Below are 21,207 nucleotides of genomic sequence, written 5' to 3'. Positions count from 1 at the left end.
ATACGCCTCCTAACTAGCTCTGTATTAATTCGAGTCGTCTTATATTAAAGTCGCACGTTTTCGTATTAGCCTACGTATCTTACACGAACCTAACAAGTTAAGACGCTATAGTATTTCTTTCTACTAATAATATATCCTAGTCTCTAAGCTTAGTTATTAGAGCTTAGTTTCTAAATACATTTAATATCTAACTACTAATATACTTTATAGTAGTAAGTAGTTAAGACGCCGTAGTATCTTTTTCTACTAATAGATTTTAGATTTTAATACTTAGTTCTTAGATCTTAGCCTTATAATTAATATAATACTATTTAATATTATATTTTATATAATTTATTAATCGAGACGCTATATTATTTACTTCTAATAGTATATCTAAGTCTTAAGCTCTTAATTTATAGCTTAGGCTTAAATAGATTTAATATTATTAACTACTCTATTCTAGTAGTAAGTAATTAAAATACTATAGTATTTCTTTTTAAACTTAGCTTTAGAATGTTAATTTATATCTAAACGCCTTATGTATTATAATATTAGTATTCTTTACTTCTAATTTACTTATAACTTTTATATTTTAGGCGCGTATATTAAATAATCTAGTAGTAGGGGTAGTACTTTTTTAGTAAGGTTAATTTCCTTCTTAAAAATCTAGAAGTAAGTAGTAAAGACGCTATAGTAGTATTTCTTCTTACTAATAGATCTTAAATAGAACTTAGCCTTAGAGTATATCTAATATTTCTAATACGTCTTATAGTAGTTTATAGATAAGACGTAATAGTATTCTTTTCTACTAATAGATTTTAGTCTTTAATAATACTTAGTTCTTAGACTTAATCTTAGAACCTAATTAATACTTCTAATTAATATATCCTATAGCTATAAGTATTTAAGACGTAATAGTATTTCTTTTTACTAATAGATCTTAGTCTTTACTCTCTACCGCTTAATTAATCTTATTAGAATAAGTCTAATACTTCTATTAAATTCGTTCTATAATAGTAAGTAGTTAAGAAGCTAATACTTCTAGTTATTAATAGATCTTAGTCTTTAGTATTTAGTTATTAGAAATTAGCCTTAATACTATTTACTAATACGTTCTATAGAATATCTTTTTATTTTAATCGTATATCTAAGCCTTAAGCTCTTATATTAGCTATTTAATGTTTATTATAGCTACTCTACTATTTGACTTATAGTTTTCGAATATAGAGTAAATTCTAAGGGTCTAGGTAAGRTAAGGTACCTTAGGTAACCTAAGGGAAAAAGAACTTGTGGTTTTCGAATGTGGGGTAAATTCTAAGGGTCCAACCTTCGAAACAACCCGTGGACAGGATCCAAAAGAACTCGTGGTATCACGTGTAGCTGCTCACGTGACGTTACTTTTTCAACTTTGGCTGTGAGCCAATCAAACCTTATTTCGGATTCCAACTGTCCAGTATTATAGGCCTTAGGGCCAATCACACCTCCAATAAACTAAAGCTAGATTTCCGTCCCCATTTCTCTCGAGTCTCTCGCTGCTCGATCTTTGCATCTTGGGATACATTATCAAGCGCCATCCCTAGCCAAAAATACCTCCGGCAGCTAGAGATAGATGGATATCATGAAGCGGTCGATTCTCACTCAGTCACCATCTTTTTAGAACTACGCAATCGACTCCAATCTTTTGATGCTGTATACTTCGCTGCCCTTCTCAAATGTACTCCTAGTTTTCGAGGACTTCAACCAATGAGTTATCCTCCTTGACTTTACAAATTGGTGGTAGCCACCAGGACCACGACGGCCACTCTGACCATTCCAAAGTATCTCTCTGCGTAGTAGTGACGTCCTCACGCAAACTTACCGATAAATCCTCCTACTCTAAGCAGGAAGGTTCTCAATACCCTAATCCTCTATGTGGCCGTTCTCTCAAAAAAAAAAAACATCTCTCCCATTCCCCCCTCACCCTTACCCACGAGCGAGAAACTCCACACTTGTACGGAATCAGAAGCCCTACAATCCACGAGGAGAGTCCCCTTCAACTTGCAAAGTACCAAGCAGCTTCCTCCTCCAAACCTTCACCTCGAGAAGCAATTGAACATCTGATATGAAGACTTTCTTGGTCCCTTTCAAGTCCCACACCCTAGTTCCACATCACTCGTTCCCAGCGACCGGAACTCTGATGAGAGACTCATAAAAGCCAGATTATGTTCTGGTATGGAAGTTACTAGGAACTATCGGCCAAGTCCCCATCTAGGAATTGAGAGAGGATAACGAGGAGATCTGTAATTCCGGAAACTCGGGAGGATGATGATATGGAATGTATTGTGATGGTTGCTTTACAGGCTTCGAGTTTTTTCTGGACGGGGGGAAAGAGTAGAGGGGAGTTTTGGAGCTGTGTTGCCGCCCGCTAGGGATGAGGAGAGGAAGATGGATTGAGAGGAGTGTGAAAAGGAAAGACCTCTGTTCTGAGGATTCATCAAAGACCGCGAGAAGAGCCTTTTCTCATTTTCTCGGCTGTGTTGTGAAATTGTATCGTATCGTATCTACGCTGGCTGTGTAAGTATGGTGTGCTTCACTGTTGATCATGCGTCTCAAAAGGCAAGGGTTGTATTCGGGTTGCAAGTCGGTTTTTCACTCACTCACTTGTCCACCATTGAGGGCTAGTTGCAAGCCATAGATCCGCTCAACGAGCGTCAATGTGTCGATTCTCTGGACGAGAGCAGTGATTCCAAGCTCCTGGTTGTCGTGTCGTATGTCGACTACTTTACAATGTACATTTAATGTCCATGCACACCCTCTTCGTGGGTGGCTTGATCTCGTCTCGGATTGGCAGGGTCTCAACACTTTCCACAGACTCCAAACCGATGAGAATTGCTGTCATCGCTCGGCCTTTACAGCCTACTCCGTAGGTTTCTCAATCGCTCTCCGCTCCCCCGCCTGAATACTCGCTTGTCTCCTCACCTCCAATCCCGGACTAAACTTCTCCACCCTCCGGTTCGCATTGGGGACACTGGGAGCAGCACTCAGCGGCGAATGTGCTCCATAGGCTCCCTTGAACACCTCATCAAACAGAGTCTTGGAAATCTTCTTCGGTGCATTCTTGAGCAGAATCTCCAATTCTCCCTTCTCGCCCATCATCCCTCGTATCCTCTCCGCCTCTCCATCCATCTCCGCCACAGTATCAACACTCCCATTCTCCCACACATCCGCCTTCAATCCCACTCCATAGTATTGAAACTTCCTCAAAAACGCCAGCCAGATCGCCACCGTCTCCGGATGACCATCCACAATTCGAATCCATCTCCGAAGCGTAATGCGCTCGAAATTCTCCTGCGATTTCTTGTGCACGAAATTGGAGCGCGGCACGGTCCAGCGTTCCGTCTTCTTGGGCAGAGGCATGGGGCCTTTGGCGGGGAGATTTAGGTAGTAGGCGGCGCGCATGGCGAAGTCGGTGAAGAGGTCGAGGTTACGCACGCTGTACGATCGGAGTTGCAGGTCGGCCGAGGTGATGTTGTGCGTGGGTTGGCGTTTTAATGGCGCGAGATATGTCGCTTGCACTGCGAGGGGCAGACGGATGGATGCCAGACCGCCCTGCTTGCTGCCGGCGGAGGGAGAGGGGGTGGCGGAGGTCCGGGCGGACTGGTGGAGGGAGCGCGGGGCGACGGTGGGGATTGAAATTGATGGAGAGAGCTTCAATCGCTTCATGGAATGGCTCAGCGAGCGGGAGCAGGATGGGGAGGCCATGATGCGTGGATGGCGCTTCGTCTAATGTCTGCTGGAGTTGTCGAGATGTTGGACCATTCATGGCTGACTAAGCAGGCCGTGGTTTCGCCGACGATATACCTAACCTCCCTTCTACAAGAAACACCTCCCTTTCTCCTTCCATCCAGCAATGGCCATTTTCAATACGAAGCATGAAAAGGTCCTATGCGCCGCCTGAGTCTTGAAATTGAAGCTCATGACTCTAGTGGCTTCGGTCACAAAAACAAGACTATGTGAATCATTCACGGCCGAAAGGCTTAGGACCCAAGGCGGGAGCGAATACATTCGTTGCCTGACCGAATGCACCTCAGCGTCCTAATAAAGATCTTCTATGCATCTTTGGAATTATTCTTGGTGGTACACCGCGTAAGGAGCCCAACGGACGAGGCCACAATGACAACAAGCGTCTTGGGAGGAAACTCCATAAACCCATGCATCTAGGTAGGATGGCTTGTTGCTTGAGCCATGGGTTGCTTACCTTTCTTACGCAGGAAGGGAGCATACTAGCAATGTGAGATGAAGTCTCCAATTGAGCTGCGTCGAGTTGTGGTGGCGGTGCATATGCATGCAGCTTTTAGCGAATACGGCTGCGCCGCAATGTACAGCAGTCCCGACCTCTGCGATCCTCGTCAACTATCTCGACGCTTTCGTCGACAACCATGCCTGTCACCAGGTCACAAAGACAAAGTAAGGCCCACAGCCGGGGAAAGCACTACAAGCAGGCAAACATCGTACCAGAGCCATTCCAACACGATTCTCTCGAGGACGATTCGGCTTATATTCGCCTCCTCAAAGTGCCTCCTTTCGGACCAGCCGGGTTGAAGCGGTCGTTTCTGCTATCAACATGGCCGAWCGAGGGTGCTCCTGGATATAACGCAATCTCGTATACCTGGGGCGAGGAGACCATCACCACCACGATCCTCGTCAACGGCTTTCCACTGAATGTCAGGCAGACTTGCTACGATGCCCTGATTCAAGCTCATAGTTTCGATGGTGATGCTCTACTGTGGATCGATGCCGTATGCATAAATCAGAATAACAATGTCGAGAAGGCCTGTCAGATCAAAAGAATGTTTGATATTTACAGAAATGCCGAAAAAGTGATTGCATGCGTCGGCGAGAGCAATGCAGATAGCACATGGCTTTTCGCTGCCTGTAGATCACTTGCCGGCCTGTCCAGCAGCTCAAATCTGGATGTGAACAGTATCAACGCGGAGAAACGGATGATTTACAGACTAGCAGAGCATCACTCAACCTCATCCGATGAGCAGCCTGTATTCCTCGCACGGCTTCGACAAACGTATGCCGAGTTCGGCTATCGGAAATACTGGAACCGCACATGGATCATACCGGAAATCTGGGCCGGTGGCGAGGAGGTGACTTTGTTATGTGGAAGTGATGCCTTGAAATTGAACGAGTTGCGAGACATGGATTCCATTCTCAACTCCCCAAATCCAGGCGAACGTACCGAACACGAAACCCCTCTGACACATCTCTTTTTTGTCCTCCTGTATACAAGAACCACAAGAGGATATCTGGGAGATCTATTAGATTTGACTATTCGGACGGATTGTCAGGATCCTCGGGATCGAATCTACTCGCTTTTGGCTCTCATCGATTGGGAATTCAATGGGATGGAACCTACATCTCCGGACTACACGATTACGGCGCAGGAGCTGGCAAGGAAACTCTCGATAAGCTGGGACGACAGTGGTAATCGACGTATATTGAGGGCGCTGAGGATTGACTACACTTCTCTTGAGATGCGTGCCTTGGTTGCGGAAAGTACTTTGGCACCCTCCCGCGCTGAATTATGAGGAGCAGGCCTTGCGAGTGAGGGTCGAATTGTCGTTGCTCGGCTTTGATTCWAATCATTGAGCTCGCTTACCTTTCCGTGTGCTACACAGCTCATTCCAATGGAGGAAGCGAGTTCCCAGATTGGAATGGTGCAGCTTCTCGAGCAATTCATTGGAAGCTCCATTTCCTCCTCTATGCCGTGAAACAACAAGGATGTTGGAGGAAGAGACCCACTGAGATGCAWGCATAAGAACTCCTTCCACCTCCTACATTTCTGGCAATTCTCTTCCGCTCAAAATTTCCATTCAACAACGACGTCAACCATGCTTCCCGCCCTGCCCACCGAAATATGGCAGAAAATCATTCAAATCGCTGCACTCACATCTGATCCCGACAGACCCAACTCGTGGCTGCACACCTACCTCACCCTCCGTCAAGTTTCAAATTTTTTTCGAGCAAACACAGCTCGAACATATCTGGACACCTTTCTAGCATATCGGGACCGATGTATCATAGATTCCTTAAGCGCAAAACTCGAAATACTGGCTGTCACCAATCATACCGTCCTGGAAATGAGATTCCACAGCAGAGATCCAAACGACGAAGCCAGAGTCATCTTCAAAGCGTCAACGGAGCTGAATGATGGTCCAGCCATGTATGAGGAATGGAAGGCCAAGATGGAAGCGTTTGCGGAGAAGCCCGACCTCACGCTATACATCATCTCCATCTATGGCTGTTCGCTGGATATTCAGCTTCCAGGTCTGCGGTATGATTTGGAGGAGCGGGAAATGAGTTTCGAATGGGAAGATATGCTGCACCAATTCATTTTGCAATGTGTGGAGGTCAGTCGTAGAATGCTGGCCATTGGCGCATTTGAAGAGAAACGGCCTGGTGATCTATGGGCATCATGTTGTTGATAGAGAGGTGGCGCAGATTGCTGCCAAGGTTACCATCAGAATTTGTATTCGATACGGCGATTGTGGAGAGGGATGGACGTTGCTTGACATTAGACACGGCAATAATAGACGGAATAAATTACGAAGGCAAATCATGTGGTAGTTTGTGACATTGAAGTCGAATTGCAGCTTCGAAATCTTACGAGCAAGGAATGTACAAGAGTAGAGGAGAGTTGCCAAATCTTCTGGACCTGGACAATCTGAATTCAAGACCCCTATGAAGATTGATATTTTCAAGGCACAGACTCTATTCAAGTTTTTATGTTGACAGAACCGGATAAAAGAATGAGGCTGCCTTTCTCAGAAGAGTTGTCTCATTTGCGGAAGCATGTGCACTAGCCGCCAGCAATTGCAGAGCTTTAAGTTAACTATTTCGAACCTGATCTTATCACATTCACTATGGCATCTATGAACGCACCGCAGTCGGCTTTGGCTATTTGTCGCCAGCATTTTCCACTTGGAAATCAAAGAAATCATACTCAGCTGTGCCCATACCCGACGTCTTCCAACGATGAGACGCCTAACAGACATGAGATGACAACCATGGTGCACACTCCACTCAACCCCCTAAAGTGAAAGTAATCTTCTTCTAATTGATGCGATCGCTGATCTTGCTCAATGCAGTTGATGAACCTTTTGTTTGAAGGAAAAGTCGAAGTTGCTCGTGAACGCCAAGACGGATTTGAGCGAAAAGGGGTAAACTCCAGAAATCGCCTTTATCCATGCCACTCATTCTCAAATGTCACTTTCAATACACAAAAAGCCTTTGGCATAATCATAGCCGCATTGAGCGGTACGATGAAGAAAATCACATCGTCGGTAATATCATGATCAATCTATTGTATGCTCGTAGTTTCTCACTTCACGCATCTATACCCATCAATACCTACAGAGCCATCACATAAACAGCACACAACACACCAATCAACCCAGACTACCACAATCATGGCCGATCATACCCTCGCCCGAGAAAACGGTACCGTAATGGAGGAATACTGTGTATTCCCCCCCAACGCCAACAAATAGTAAGAATCAGACAATCTAGCCAACAATACTAACAACTGGCCTTCCTGGGCAATCAATATAGAATTACGGCAACGACCTGCCCATTCCCAACCTTCAGCCGCTCAACTAATCCTAGAGACTTTACCAGCAGCCAGAACCCTCAATCCACCCACATCCCGCGCTCCTAGACCTCATCTCTAATAAACGACCGAATCACGCTACATCCTCCACATTCTAGTAGAAGATAGTACATATGACTCATTCACACCCTATAGAACTATAATCCGCGGCGAAGAAGGAAATCTTCGTCGTTTATATAGTCTTTTATGAAATGTTTCAACAAGGAATATACTAATGCGGGATTTACGGAGATGCCTAGTTTCGAGCGTCTAGGGGCTCAGGCTAGGGAACGGTTCTAGAGAACTAGGAGGCCGGTGCCGCAGCATTGAGTCGAGGCGTTAAGGGATCGGAGGACTCTTACACCGGGGGAAGATGTGATGCGAACGGGATGGGAGGCTCGAATTAGGGTTGCTAGAGATAGAGTTCTATGATTGATATAAAGGACACATTTCTCGTAGGAAATGAGGTCTCTTACATGGTTGAGATACAAGTAGGAGAGGGGTTTCAACGTGTCATGTCGTTCAAAATCTGAGGTCTGCGATGAATTTTCTACTTCGGACTCTCATGCCAGGGTCTGGTCATCGACATGGAGATATACTTCGATGTATTAGGCTGTTTGATACTGTGAGTTCCCGTCTTGAAGAGTAAGGTATGACCTCAGAACCAGATCTATGCAAGACTTCAATGGAAATTGATATAGGAAGCTTCGTGAGAGGACATCAAATCGGAATGCACGGGAGACACTTTCCGTACGAATTTTGCAAAAAAGGCCTTCCACAACATTACCTACAAATTAGGCTTGCATCCGAAACTTTGATACAAAGTRGCCACGTCAAGCTTTGGGAAAAAACAATCACAAACGCAAAGAAGTACCATRGATGACTCGGCTTGGCAGATATTTCCGAGCTCGGCTTCACATAAAAATTACATGGATATCCACTCCCTCGTTACTTCCAACCAACGACTCCAAACCATGTGACTCCACCATCGACATACCCTCCGTCGGTCACTGCGCAAAGCGATAAGTGCCGGTGATGCGGTATCATGGCTCGGTGTCGTCACCGGCGAGCATGGGTTTGCGATGGTAGTGAGATGCTGTCAGCGCTTCGGAGTCCAGACGGAAGGAAGAAATACTTGGCACACTCGCAGAAGAGGAACGCCGGTGATGTAGATGCCCGGGCCCCGATGGGGATTCTCGAGGCATCGATGCTGAGGCTGATGGATCGTCGGGCTGAAGATGTCGTGAGGAGAGACTGAGGTTGGTCGAAATCTGCTTATTTGTTCGACACCCGTCAGCTAATGCGCTGACAGGTGGCACGTGCGCCTCAGGGGGGTGCTTGTGAAAATGTTGTCGTCTCGCATGCACACCGCGACCATCGAAAAGGCCGGATGTGATTTGAGCTGAGGGCGACTATATTTGATCTTGGGTGGCCTCGGAACCGCCGTTCCATGGGAAAGGWTCGTCGGCAGGGTGTCGTGTTTATCCGGTGAAGGAAAGGTCCGCCCGTGAAGCACCGCCGGGCCTTAAAAGGGAGCACCATTGGCCTTGGGAGGGAGCGAATGCGAGGACGCACCTTGTATGACCGGCCAGTGATGAGACAGAATCATCGGTTTGGCTGTGAGGTGCCGGGCAACTGGTGCCTACAGACCGCCGCACGTAAATGTCTGAGGCCGGTCGATCGTTGGGCTTGATGGAAGAGATGGTCGACGGGTTGGTCGTAGAGGGGTGAAGGTTTGGAAGAGTGGCAAGGTGGTGTATGAGAGACAATGAGTTGAGATTGAGAATGAGAGTGAGAGTGAGAGTGAGAGTGAGAGATGAGGGAGATTCGGCAGGTTATGTGGATAACAACAGAGCGGCAGCTCAGGCAAGCGTCTCCCATGTCTGAGAAAGAACACTGACGTGCTGAACAGGTTATGGAAGCTACTACAGCAAGTAAAGCAGCAGCGACGATATCAGTAAGGCGAGAGCGTTGTAGAAGTGGGAAGGAGAAGGCCACCTTTGGCAACGACGAAGAACGATGGAGTCAAACTTGGGAGGTCCGAACGCATGGTCAATATTCAGGTGAGCAGTTCGTGTCAGCGTTGTTCAGTGGGAAGCGTCTTTGTTGTATTCCCCGGTCAATCTTTTCTGTATGCTGTTCGAAATTCGGGATTTGAGAGAGGTATTTGCACCAAGAGAGGTTCTCGCCAGTCGCTCCTACATTGAGGGACTAGAATAGACAGCTCTGAATCGGCAAGTGTGTTCAAAGTGTATACGCATGCAGGTGCAAGCGCCGACAGAAGCTTCCTACTGTACAGAACACGATTGCGCGTGTGGAAGTCTCACGGCGGAGCTATTTGAAAATCGCGAAAGGACATGTACCCTACATGTAGTATGGAAAGTATACAGAATTCACGACATGCTGAGACCATCATTTCCAGAACGGCGAACATATTCAGCTGCGAGGTCGTGTATCATCCTGATGGCTTGGCAGCACATTCTAATGTCTCACGCATTTCAATTTCAACTTGCTTGCATCTGATGATCGATGTCTTGCCTAGAGGCTTGCAAGGAAGCTAGTCTACTGCGTCATGGGCTGAGTGTGACGAAAATGATGCCTCGTTGCCTGCCGCAATGATAGGAGCAGGAACTGAGTATAGAATCTGCGTACATGTATCAGGTATAGATCAACCATATGTGGGTGATTGCATACATGTACTACTCAAGCACCGCCTTGGTTCAACACCAAGCACAAGAGCGTCCTCCAAAGGGTAGTTTTGGAAGGGTGTGAGGTAATTCATATTATAGATGGAATATAGACACTGGCATCGAAATCTCGTACCAGCCAAGTCATGAGAAAGGCGGTACATGTGCCACTTCTTGACTCACAGCATTTTCATCTTGCGTCGCTAGCAAGTCAATCAAAACTTCCCATTTCTCCGGCAAGGCTTACAACAGGTGAAGCGGCAGCGACGAGAAGCCGAGATTTCCTGAGCAGTTTCCAAGCTGTTGGACAGCGTGCTAGGTATGCGTACGTATTGCGACGTTTAGACTGAGTCGGATCGATCGAATCATGCCACGAGAGTGCCAGAGACCTTAGCAAGAACAACTTGTCTTGAAATGTGAACATACTAAGTCACGACGTCGTCTATGTCTTACTGAATTCCATGCTGCTTGAAGATCCCACCTTATGGAAGTTGTCGTACGATGTAAAGCATATTGTCTTTCGTATTGATAGAGACATAAGACCCTGGGCCTCTTTCCTAGTTCAGGCAGACTTGAAGGGCCCCTACCCAGCCTCCCGGGAAGGTAATCGTTACCTCCTTTCGTTCGTGAGGCGTCTAGAAAAGGACAACCTGAGCAGCACAGCACGACAACAAGTTTGACTCTCCGTTGAGCTTTTTCATGTTGTGCTAATAGCTGACCGTTGGCGAGCGTTGTTGTCGAATCACTGAAGGAGGGCTAGAGATCTTCACGTCCACGCCGCAGATCAAACGCCACAGGATACATGTAGTCCCATTCTTTTATGGCAGCACGCACAACACAAACCATAGGATAAGAGTGTATCGTAGCTCGGAGCAAGACATGTTCGCGGAATTATATGGCGATGCCCGAGAGTTTCTAGCCTGGGCTAGACGGCGTATGGTACTGCACAATTAAGCATTTGAGGACAGAGCGAGAAATCACGTCCAAGGTACAAACACTACTTGCTACTTTTTGCACCAGATATGATTTTACTTCTCCATTCCATTCTTCATTCTCCCTTTGAGGTTCCGCGCCTCCTTCTTTTGATATCCTCAGCATAGACACCGCCAATCATCATCAGCTTTACCGATCGCGATGGATGAACTTTCACCATATCCAACTGCTTCTTGCGATGGAGAGCTGCGTGAAGAAGACTTCGCCAGCCCAGAGTGCCTCGAAGACGTAAGTTCACTGCCTTTCGCCTACAATTCCTTGCACCGATGTCAAACACCCGACTCCTGCAATTCATTGCTGCATTTGAACTCACTCGCTTTCACTCACGGCTGCACACAACCACTTCCCCATACATGTCAATCACTCCTACGATTCGTTTTTGCGTCTGCATTCCCTCGCTTCTACTCACGGCTACACAAATCCATTACCCTAGGCCTACAAGCTGACTTGMTCTCGCAATAGATCAAAGCCTACTCTTCCCTCCTCCAGCAGTGTGATGCCATACTTCCGCAAGGTCCCGACGCAGTGTTGTCTGTTACCAGCAAAGCGGCAAAACGCACCCACCGTGATGCTTTCAGTGGGATGCAGAACAAAGTCAACATGCTTGTTCGCAACCATGAAGTTCTGGCCATCACGCACACTGATGCTGCGGGAAGTAAGCAAGGTCAGATAGTCGTGATCAACAGCGAGAATGTCATCCATGGGATCAAAGCTGCCAAAGACGCCCACCTCAAGGAGAAAGTCCATCCCCTCAAAGTTTACGTCCAGCAGGCTCATGTTTCGAACTTTGGTCAGTCAACCCTATCAACGGATGTCGAGCCAGTGGATTATCTTCTCAACAGGTATGGCKAGATTGCCGCCAGTCACTCTGGAAATTCTGCCACGCCTGACGTATCACTCGCAGAGCATATCGACATTGTCAAGGGCTTGTTGATTGCTTGTCACAACTCAACAACAGGTGCATTGCTTGAAGCAGCCAGGGAAAGACTCAGGGACTACATCATACTCAGCAGTCATCGAAAGATGTACAGAAGGTTGGAGATGGGCCAGAAGACGCGTGGCCGCGACTTCTACGACATTTTAACTCTCAGCACAAAGCTCCCACAGTTTGACGCCAATGACATTGCAGATCACGAAGTTCTCCGGAGACATCCAACGGCCGCGCAACTTGCCCAATTCAAGAGATTCGCCGATTCTGCAGGTAGTCCTTCGTGGACAGATGGGAAAGCAGATTTACCCATCTACACGAAAAAGAACCGCAAGATGCTGCAAAAAATGCTTCGTGTCTATCTGAGAAAGACCCAACAGGCACTCATGGCGTTGAAGAACTCCATCAGGCGCGATAAGCTTGCCAAAGCCTCAAGAGAGGCCGTTGAAATCAAGTCGCTTGTTGCGGCGGCGCATCTTGAGGTCCAGAATCTCAATTATTTCGTCATGGCCTTTGAGCCTGTTCTCGTGGAGCACTTCAAGTGGCTTGAGCAATTCAGACGCAACAGTGCGACAAAATTCACTGATGTGGCTTCCCTTGATGCTGAAATGTCTGTATTCAACGATCCGACTATCGGAACAGGTCACCCAACCCAGAGGTCCCCGAGTGACCTGTCAAAGGCCAGCGTTGGCGACAATGACGACGTCGAGATGGGCGGAATCGACCTGGATYCAGACGACGACGATAACGATGAAGGCTCCGAGATGGAGATGCTGGAGGACATTAAGCAGCTCGCTAAGATGGAGGGGAGCGAGAAAGGTTGGGCAATAGGCGCGATGAGATACTTGAAGCTGATCTGCCTTCACGAGTTCGCTATTCTCTGCGCAACAAACTTGAAGCCGCCTRGACAGAATCAGAGCGCAGCGCAACAGCGAGAGTATCGCCTACTCACCGAATCTTGCTTCACAGTCGTCGATATCCAGCAAGACAAACTCGACCTTCAACGCAAGGCATTCACTCAATGTATGGATGAAATCGTCCAGCGGAAGACTGGTTTGGACAAGGCCGGCATTTTGAAGTTCCTGGCAAGACAGCGCAAGAATGGGAAATTGGAAGAAGCCAACTGGATCGTCATCTCCACCGCATTCTCTGGGACTTTCCACTGTGAAACCATTCTGCTCGTACTTGCGGTCCTCGCCACCAAGCCGGAAATCTCCTCAGAGCTCACACAAGATTGGCTCAACCGCAACGGTATTTTTGCAGCCAAATCCGACCTGAACAATATGTTCCGCAGCATGCTACCACATGTCTCCATATCGAAGCAGGACTGCCCCGTGTGTAACAAAGTCTATCAGCTCGTCGCAGAATCGAAAGCATTGCAAGGTTCCAAACGCCTTCTCACACCCGGCCATCACACCCCAACAAGTGCAGTCGCGCTTCCGCCTTTCACTCCACGAGAAATTGCCGAAAGCTGTCTCCAAGACATCATGAAGAAAGTGGATGATCGAATGGAGAAGATCCAATGGGCCGTGGAGGTAAGCAAGGAACTATCGAGCTATAGCCCTATTGGAGTTGGCTCTTACCCTGGAATCGATCGTGAGACACTCGCCCGCGTTCAAAGCCCTCCTGCTTGGAGTGAAGACGAAGATTCGTCTCCATGGGACAGTGGTGATGATGAGCCCGCTCCTGTAACGCCTGCGCGGTTTGCGGGATCGTCTCTTGTGAAGAGTCGTAAGGTTGAAGCAGATTAGCAAGGAAATGTTGATGAGGAGGAACGGGCACGTCGCCGGGGTTTTGGTGTGATGAGTACTGGGGAGCGAATGGATAGGTGGTGAATGAGACGAGGTGATTGATGGGTGGAACAAGGTGATGAGTGAATGGAACATGGTGATGAGTGAAAGGAACAAGGTGAAGAGAGAATGATCTAAGAGGAGATAAATAGTAGAATCAAAGCAGATGAATGAATGAATGAATGAATGAAATCAAATGCACCGCATCATCACGTACACAGTATCTGTCAACTTTTGCATGGTCAAATCCAGCAATCATGTCCCTACGTGCAAGTCCTCCCAATGGCGCTTGAAGCTCTGCACTCTCCAGTCCGACATCAAGAAATGTTTGCCACATCTTCCAGGAAGGTAGCGAGAGCATCAATCAAGCATCACACCAGCTGCACCACTAGGTAGCGAACGGCGCAACGCGCGTGTTCGACCTTTCAATCCACCYGGCGTCACTTCCCTGACCGCGCCACTTGACCGCGCACGCGACACCTCAACTTCACCAACCACGCGTGCGACTGCGACACCTTGATTTCAAATACCCCACACCGAACCGAACCGTTACCACGATGCCGTTCGTCAAGTACTTATACCAAGGACCGCAGCTGGCCCAAGGGTAAGTAAGGTAAGAGCAACCTAGGAGGCCAACCTAGGAAGACAAGAAGAGGACCGCGCGGGTGCGCCCGAAAATGATGATCTGCAAGCTTTCCGATCTCTGTCTGAGTGTTTAAAAGTTCAGGGATACCTCCCTCCGAAACCAACAACGAGGATCTAATAGCACTCCTGGGTATGCAGGAGTCCATCTACTAGAAGACCATTGGTGGAACGTTCCGTGCCGAGTTGGCTCAGTCGGTGCCGAACCTGCCAGGAGGGTAGAGAGATGGCCTTGGGCACCTTTCTGGAGCACTTCGTCAACTACATCCTCCGTAATATCAACGATCCGTTCCCTAAGGGAGTAGGTACCGGGAAGAAGACAACCGCGGCGACCTCGATAACGGCGACGTTCACGAACAAGATGGCGACCTCAGTTAAGGCTAAGGGTAAGGGCAAGAAGGCTCTCACTGAGGCGGAACCGTAGGATCACGCTGAATGGCGCCTGGAGCACCGCACTCTCCAGTCCGATATTAAGAAGGGGTTGTTAGAGTCTACTAAGCGTGAGCTCGTTAAGGAACTTTTCAATAACCGCGGACCGCGCGTAGGCCCGCCAGCTATAGATTGGTCTGGAGAGAGAGACAGCTACATAGTGTACCATCACGGAACTTATCTGGCGGAAGCGAAACTGTCTAACGCTGTCCTCGGAATCAAGGAGGAACCTCACGACAGTGAGGATGAGGGTGGCAACAATAGTGGTTCGAATGTCTTTCGCCAGCCCTAGGGCTTGAAGATATCTACCAGCCATAGTGAAGAAGACGTCGCGACACTTCTTACGGAGATCGAGAAACCTTGAAACATCTAGGAAAAGAATGCTGATCTTAAGCGTCGGTTATGAAATGGCCTGAGAACTGGTTTGATCTTCGGAGAAGGTTCTATTCTTTGAGCTACGAGCTGGAATCTATCTGGACAAGAAATTCGTCTGCGCACTCCGTCTACTTTGATAGTGGTGGGTATTCGACACAAACAAGAAGATCATCTTGACCTCTTTGGGAAGTGTTTTTTTTTTTTTTGAATGTCTCAGTGACAGTTTCAAGCCAAAGGTGACGAGTTTGTATGAAGAGAACACCGTGAAAGCTCTTGCAATGGAACGTGAGGGTTGGGGGAGAGGGATGAAAGCTGAATGGGCTTCTACACCGAAGACATTCTCGAGCAGGTGTCTTCTGGTGAAGATGTACTACATATCCTCTAGTGAAACTTAACTATGGAACCAGGTGTCAAGGAAGCATGAGATTCTTCATCATGGGATCTCTGCCAGACCAGCAGATCTGTAATGAGATTTCCAACAGCAAAGTCTTGAGTGATCCTGAGCGGTCRACATAAGCAGAGCAGACGATGATACATGGAGTTTCCCTTCACGTCCGCTCAGTTCCTGACAACGAGCTCGACATAGTTTCTACAGTGCAGCAAGATCTTCGCTAACAGGATCAAGAATCGATTAAGTATTAGGAATCGCCGCCCGACATGTAAATCGCAGCTGAGCTGAAATCTACGAAGTATCAACAAGGCCTAGTGAATACCATTGAAGGTCGCACAGCGCACTCCAGTACACTCTACTCCCATCGTTTTAGCCGCTTTAGTATATCCACATTGACCCTTCGATATACATGTCGCGTTTTGATCCAGTTTCTTCCCTAGCAATGTGAAACCTCAACGCCCTTTCTGGAACCTTGTGTCGAAACGTCGAGCAAGCAGCTCTTTCACGATAAGCAAATGCCGATGGATGCCATAGAGAGTAGAGTCGAAGGAAAAGGTATTTTGGAAAGCTTTCATAGATATCGCTCATATGCCTGGCCGCGCTCGTATGTACCTTGATAGCTTCGATCTTCGTAGCCTAGTTCTGATCATGACTAGATTGCTCGTGAATCAGGAGATATTTCGAAAGAAACCACTGACTACCACAGTCACATGGCCGGCGATACCATACCACTCTATCTCGTGGCCTTGATTGTGGTAATCAGAGCTTAGACATGTGATCAACACCACGACCACAAGCCGCCAAGACCCAAGTGAATGACACTCCTCCATCTTCCCATACCCCGAAATATACGACGAATGAGACAGCCTTGACGTATTCATAGACTGAAAATGCAGCTGATGGACAATATACATAAACGAGGTTGAGAAGGAGGCCCCATGCCCGCCTAAGAGAAAAAGGGGTTGAGAGGGAGGCAGGAGATCTGTAGCTTGGACAAACCACGTGCGAGTTCGAGTGAATACTGCTGATTGTGCAACGTGACGTTGGAATTCAGAGTTGGGTATTCACTCTTGATGCACTCGTGCAAAACACTCCGTTTCTAAGGACTAGGAATCGAGGGATTCGAGGTAGACAACATCCACCACCACCACAACCATCGCTCCATCACAGCCTTCGCGCACAAGAACCGACTACAACATATCTCATACACATACACCCCGTACAGCAACCCCCCTATCACGACCAGTCCGCGCAGGACCCTCCACTGAAGATGTCCATAACCCTCCACCGCATCCGCAACGCGCGCGACACAACAATGGTCCCCATGAACTCGATCCGCAGCGGCCCCTGGAGCTCCTCCCTCCAATATCTCACAACGGAAGAACTCAACGGCTGCACCGCCGTAGCTATAACTTCCCCTTACGGCGGCCTCCTAGCACACATCGCCCCTCGATCATCCTTCACCAACGATGGGGACACGAATGTGCGGAATTTAATGCAACAGGTCATTACGCATTTCAATCGAGGTCGAGGTCAAGGGTTTTTTATCCCTGCGACTTCTTCGGCGGTGATTTTGGCGGCGAATTATCGTGGCGAACTTGCCCTTCCGGATGCTGTGGGGATTGTTAGGTATGTTTTGGGGGAATTGGGGGTGCGGGTGGAGGTTGGGGAGTATCAGGTTCGAGGAGTGGAGGAGTCGAGGGTGRGGGGGTATACTTCGGTGATTATTCAGGGGAGAGTGGGGAGGACGGTGAGGATTTATATTAATGATCGTCCGACTGAGTTTGGAGGGGGAGGGGGAAGTGGGAGGATGAGCGGGTTGAGGAGTGGGATTGGAGGTGGGTTGTCGTCGTATGGACATGGGAGCGGACTGGTGCAGGGATCGAGGAGTGGGATGGTGAATGAAATGGGAGGAGGGATTACCGGACGTGGACCTACCCGATCGATGGCAGAACACAGTCGCTCGAGTATGGGTGCTAACCGCTCAGCCATCCCTCAAGACCGTCCAACAATGGGCTATCGCTCGAACGCCGCATCCGACCCGCGGAGCACAACCATTGCAGCTCGCGTCCGGCAGGCACGAGATATTGGTGGCTCCCTCGTGAGACAAGGTCATTCAGCGGCACGAGCTGCGCAGTACGTTGAACAGGCTCTTACGCGGAGTTTGGGGATCAGTCAGCAGCAGGCTTGTCAGTTGCTGTTTGAGGATGTCAATCGTCGCTGAGGTTGCGATGAATGCAATGTCATGTTCGCTGTGGGAAAAGGAGTGGATATGCAGGCTGGTGGGCTGTGCAGACATTGGCGGTCAAGGGATATTTTCCATCTAGCATCTTTTGATGGGCCATTCCCAAACACAATATGGTGTGTGATTGACTAGCCTGGCGCCACTCTCTAGCATCAGGGCAATGGTCGAATTGCAGGTCCTTGTTCCCCATCATAACCAGTTACCGGTCTGAACTTTTAACACGAGTTTTGCTCCCTCTCAATCCATCGTGCAGAAGTAGAGAATACTCAGGAGACGAAATGGCATGTAAATGTTGTAGGCATTGACGATTAGACTCTAGAAATGAAGGGACGAAAAAGAGATTGATGCAATTGACTGCTTGACGAATGAAAGGTCATTGCTTGTCTTGTCTTGTGCGATGATAAGCAGGATTGTCATGTTGGACCTGCATGTCCGAGTGGTCGGATGTTGAGCCGCCATCGCGGTAGATTTGCCAAGAAGTCGGAGGTCGGGCCGGAAAAGCCGATCAATGGGGAAGGAGAAGCGAGCAAGTTGATGGAGGTGTTGAAGGTGTCTCTTTTGATCGGTGGGAAGTTGACAAGACAAGAGGACGATGCGTGCTAAAGAACACGGTCGGACAATATGGAGCACGTGGGCTATCGCACCAACCATAGAAGGCGATGATGTGCGACGCGAGCTCTAGAATGTTGAATAGAGTTGGTGACGAGGACGCACAGACGCCTCGGCGTGCAACGGGCGGCAAGTGCAGGCGCAGGCCAACGTTACAGCATTGTTTAGGCTGGGAGATTTGTGGGAGAGCTCCCCGTACTTTTTGCAAAGCTAACCAAGCTTGTCGAGTCTCAACCAACATCTGCCGTGGTACTGTAGGAGTCGGGAGGTCTGCCTTCTCCTCCTTCTACCTTACCTTTTATCCCTCGATATTCTGCATCATGTCGAAACGATAGGTGGCATCGCGAAACTGCTGTCTTTGTCTCTCCAAGCCATTCCCGACCGGATCTCGATCTAGATCTCACCATGGATCGGCCGAAGAGCATGCCGCCGCAGAGCAGCGGACAAGGTTTATTCCACTTCCTGCCTCTGAACTCGGAAGTGTCCGTACCCGCCGTCGTGCCCAACAGTCGATGGAGCGTCGATGTCGCCAATCCCCGTCCGCACTGGCAGCGCTCCWCGGCCAGCATTTCCGCCGCAGAATTCCTCGGCATGAAACGAAGCAGCAGCAACGATCCCGACGACAAACATGTGGGGGGAGGAAGAGGAGGAGGAGCAGAAGATGCGGCCAATGCCCGACGCATGAGCCATGCCGCCAGCATCCTCAACACGCCGCAAGTTCGCAGCCAGCGGTTGATCGGGAACAGCAATCCGCGATACCGCTGGGATCGATACTTCAAGAGCGAGGACGAGTTGAAGCCCATGTCCAAGAAGTTGCGGAAATACTACGAGAGGAACAACTATCTCATCCAGCATTACATGTACATTGATCGCTTGCTGGACAGTAGTCTGCCCCACGATCTCATCCAGGAATATCAACACATTGAAATGTCGGCCATCAAGAATCTGCGGCAGGAAAACCTGCCCGAACCGATTGAGGAGGAGGAGGGAGCACGACATGCAAGTATGAATGGAAATGGATATGGCAGTATGAATGGGAATGGACATGAAAATGGACAGGGCGGCATGAATGGGAATGGATATGAAAATGGCATGGTAGACTCGCACCATCGCGTCTATCCCGAACGACACGGCTCATTTGACAGCATCGACGCTGATGGAGGCTTCTGGGCCAATGGCAATGAAGAATCCCACCCGCCTCCCCCTAAAGTCAAGCGGACACCCAAGGACATTTATTCCTACAAGGCATCCAACAACAACAGCGAAACCGCCCTCAGCAATGAAAACGAAGACGGCGAACAGGAACCTCTCCTCTCCTCCCGCTTCTCCCACACCGCCGATGGAGAGGTAGAAGACGGGCCGGCCTCCATCCCCGAACTAGAGTACGAGGAAGAAGCTTCCTCCCAGTCCCGCATCGTCACCATCGCCATTATCATCAACGTCGTCGCCAACACCGCCCTCCTCATCATGAAACTCATCGTTGTCCTCCTCTCCTCCTCCGTCTCCGTCCTGGCCTCCCTCGTCGACGCCGCTCTGGACTTCCTCTCCACCGTCATCGTCTCCGTTACCACTCGTCTCATCTCCCGAACAGATCAATACGCCTTCCCCATCGGTCGTCGACGCCTCGAACCCGTCGGGGTCCTGGTCTTCAGCGTCATCATGATCACCGCCTTCATCCAAGTCCTCTGGCAAGCCATCGCCGCTCTAACCAGTGGAAAACAAGAAATCGTAGAGCTCACCATCCCAGCCATCGCCATCATGTCAGCCACTGTGGTCATCAAAGGAGCCTGCTGGTTCTGGTGCCGCATGATCAAAAACTCCTCCGTGCAAGCTCTCGCTCAAGACGCCGCCACCGACGTCGTCTTCAACACCTTTTCCATCATTTTCCCTTTAATCGGATACTACGCTTCCATCTGGTGGCTGGATCCTCTAGGCGGAGTCTTCCTCTCCCTCTACGTCATCATCAATTGGAGTCGCACCGCAAACGAACACATCATGAACCTCACCGGCGCCTCGGCCAGCGCAGACGAGCGCAACATTTTATTATATCTCACCATGCGATTTGCGCGCACGATCAAACAAATCCAGGGCTTGCAAGCCTATCATTCAGGGGATAAATTGAATGTCGAAGTGGATATCGTGTTGGAAGAGACGATTAGTCTACGGGATAGTCATGATTTGGGCGAGAGTTTGCAGTATGTGATTGAGAGCGTGCCGAATGTCGATCGCGCGTTTGTGCATATGGATTATACGGGGTATAATCTGCCGACGCATTTGCAGCAGGATAATTGATGATGATGAGGAGGAGGGCAAGAGAGGAGATTTTCATTGTTGTAAGTTTGGCTGGGTACTTGCATCTTCTGTTTTTTTGGAGGAAAGCTCGATATGTCGTGGAGTGTGTCGCTGATGGTTATGCGACATAACAGGCCTATTTCTTTGTGTGTGTTATTATCACTTGGGCTGTACAAGACTATGTTCCCAATTGTGGGACGATATGGGC

At 48.7% G+C, this 21,207-nt stretch overlaps 5 protein-coding genes; 4 read left to right on the top strand and 1 right to left on the bottom strand.

Moving 5' to 3' along the window:
• Window positions 1-2,877: 2,877 nt before the first annotated feature.
• RCC_07408 (related to ribosomal protein S10) lies at window positions 2,878-3,723 on the bottom strand (the record flags this gene model as incomplete). The annotated part of the gene is made up of 1 exon (XM_023772666.1): window positions 2,878-3,723. The coding sequence occupies one exon, from the start codon at window positions 3,721-3,723 to the stop codon at window positions 2,878-2,880; it is 846 nt and encodes a 281-aa protein (XP_023628434.1).
• A 677-nt stretch (window positions 3,724-4,400) lies between these two features.
• RCC_07407 (uncharacterized protein) lies at window positions 4,401-5,558 on the top strand (the record flags this gene model as incomplete). Its single annotated transcript, XM_023772665.1, has 1 exon — window positions 4,401-5,558. One exon carries the CDS (start codon window positions 4,401-4,403, stop codon window positions 5,556-5,558), a length of 1,158 nt encoding a protein of 385 aa, XP_023628433.1.
• A 303-nt stretch (window positions 5,559-5,861) lies between these two features.
• On the top strand, window positions 5,862-6,455 carry RCC_07406 (uncharacterized protein; the record flags this gene model as incomplete). The annotated part of the gene is made up of 1 exon (XM_023772664.1): window positions 5,862-6,455. The coding sequence occupies one exon, from the start codon at window positions 5,862-5,864 to the stop codon at window positions 6,453-6,455; it is 594 nt and encodes a 197-aa protein (XP_023628432.1).
• A 4,984-nt stretch (window positions 6,456-11,439) lies between these two features.
• On the top strand, window positions 11,440-13,977 carry RCC_07405 (uncharacterized protein; the record flags this gene model as incomplete). XM_023772663.1 has 2 exons in its annotated part: window positions 11,440-11,526; window positions 11,761-13,977. 2 exons carry the CDS (start codon window positions 11,440-11,442, stop codon window positions 13,975-13,977), a joined length of 2,304 nt encoding a protein of 767 aa, XP_023628431.1.
• Window positions 13,978-19,112: 5,135 nt separating this feature from the next.
• RCC_07404 (related to cation diffusion facilitator 10) lies at window positions 19,113-20,999 on the top strand (the record flags this gene model as incomplete). The annotated part of the gene is made up of 1 exon (XM_023772662.1): window positions 19,113-20,999. The coding sequence occupies one exon, from the start codon at window positions 19,113-19,115 to the stop codon at window positions 20,997-20,999; it is 1,887 nt and encodes a 628-aa protein (XP_023628430.1).
• Window positions 21,000-21,207: the final 208 nt, after the last annotated feature.

This window comes from Ramularia collo-cygni (genome assembly GCF_900074925.1).
Source record: "Ramularia collo-cygni strain URUG2 genome assembly, contig: RCC_scaffold11, whole genome shotgun sequence".
Lineage (NCBI taxonomy): Eukaryota > Fungi > Ascomycota > Dothideomycetes > Mycosphaerellales > Mycosphaerellaceae > Ramularia > Ramularia collo-cygni.
This window is presented reverse-complemented; position numbering and strand designations above follow the sequence as displayed.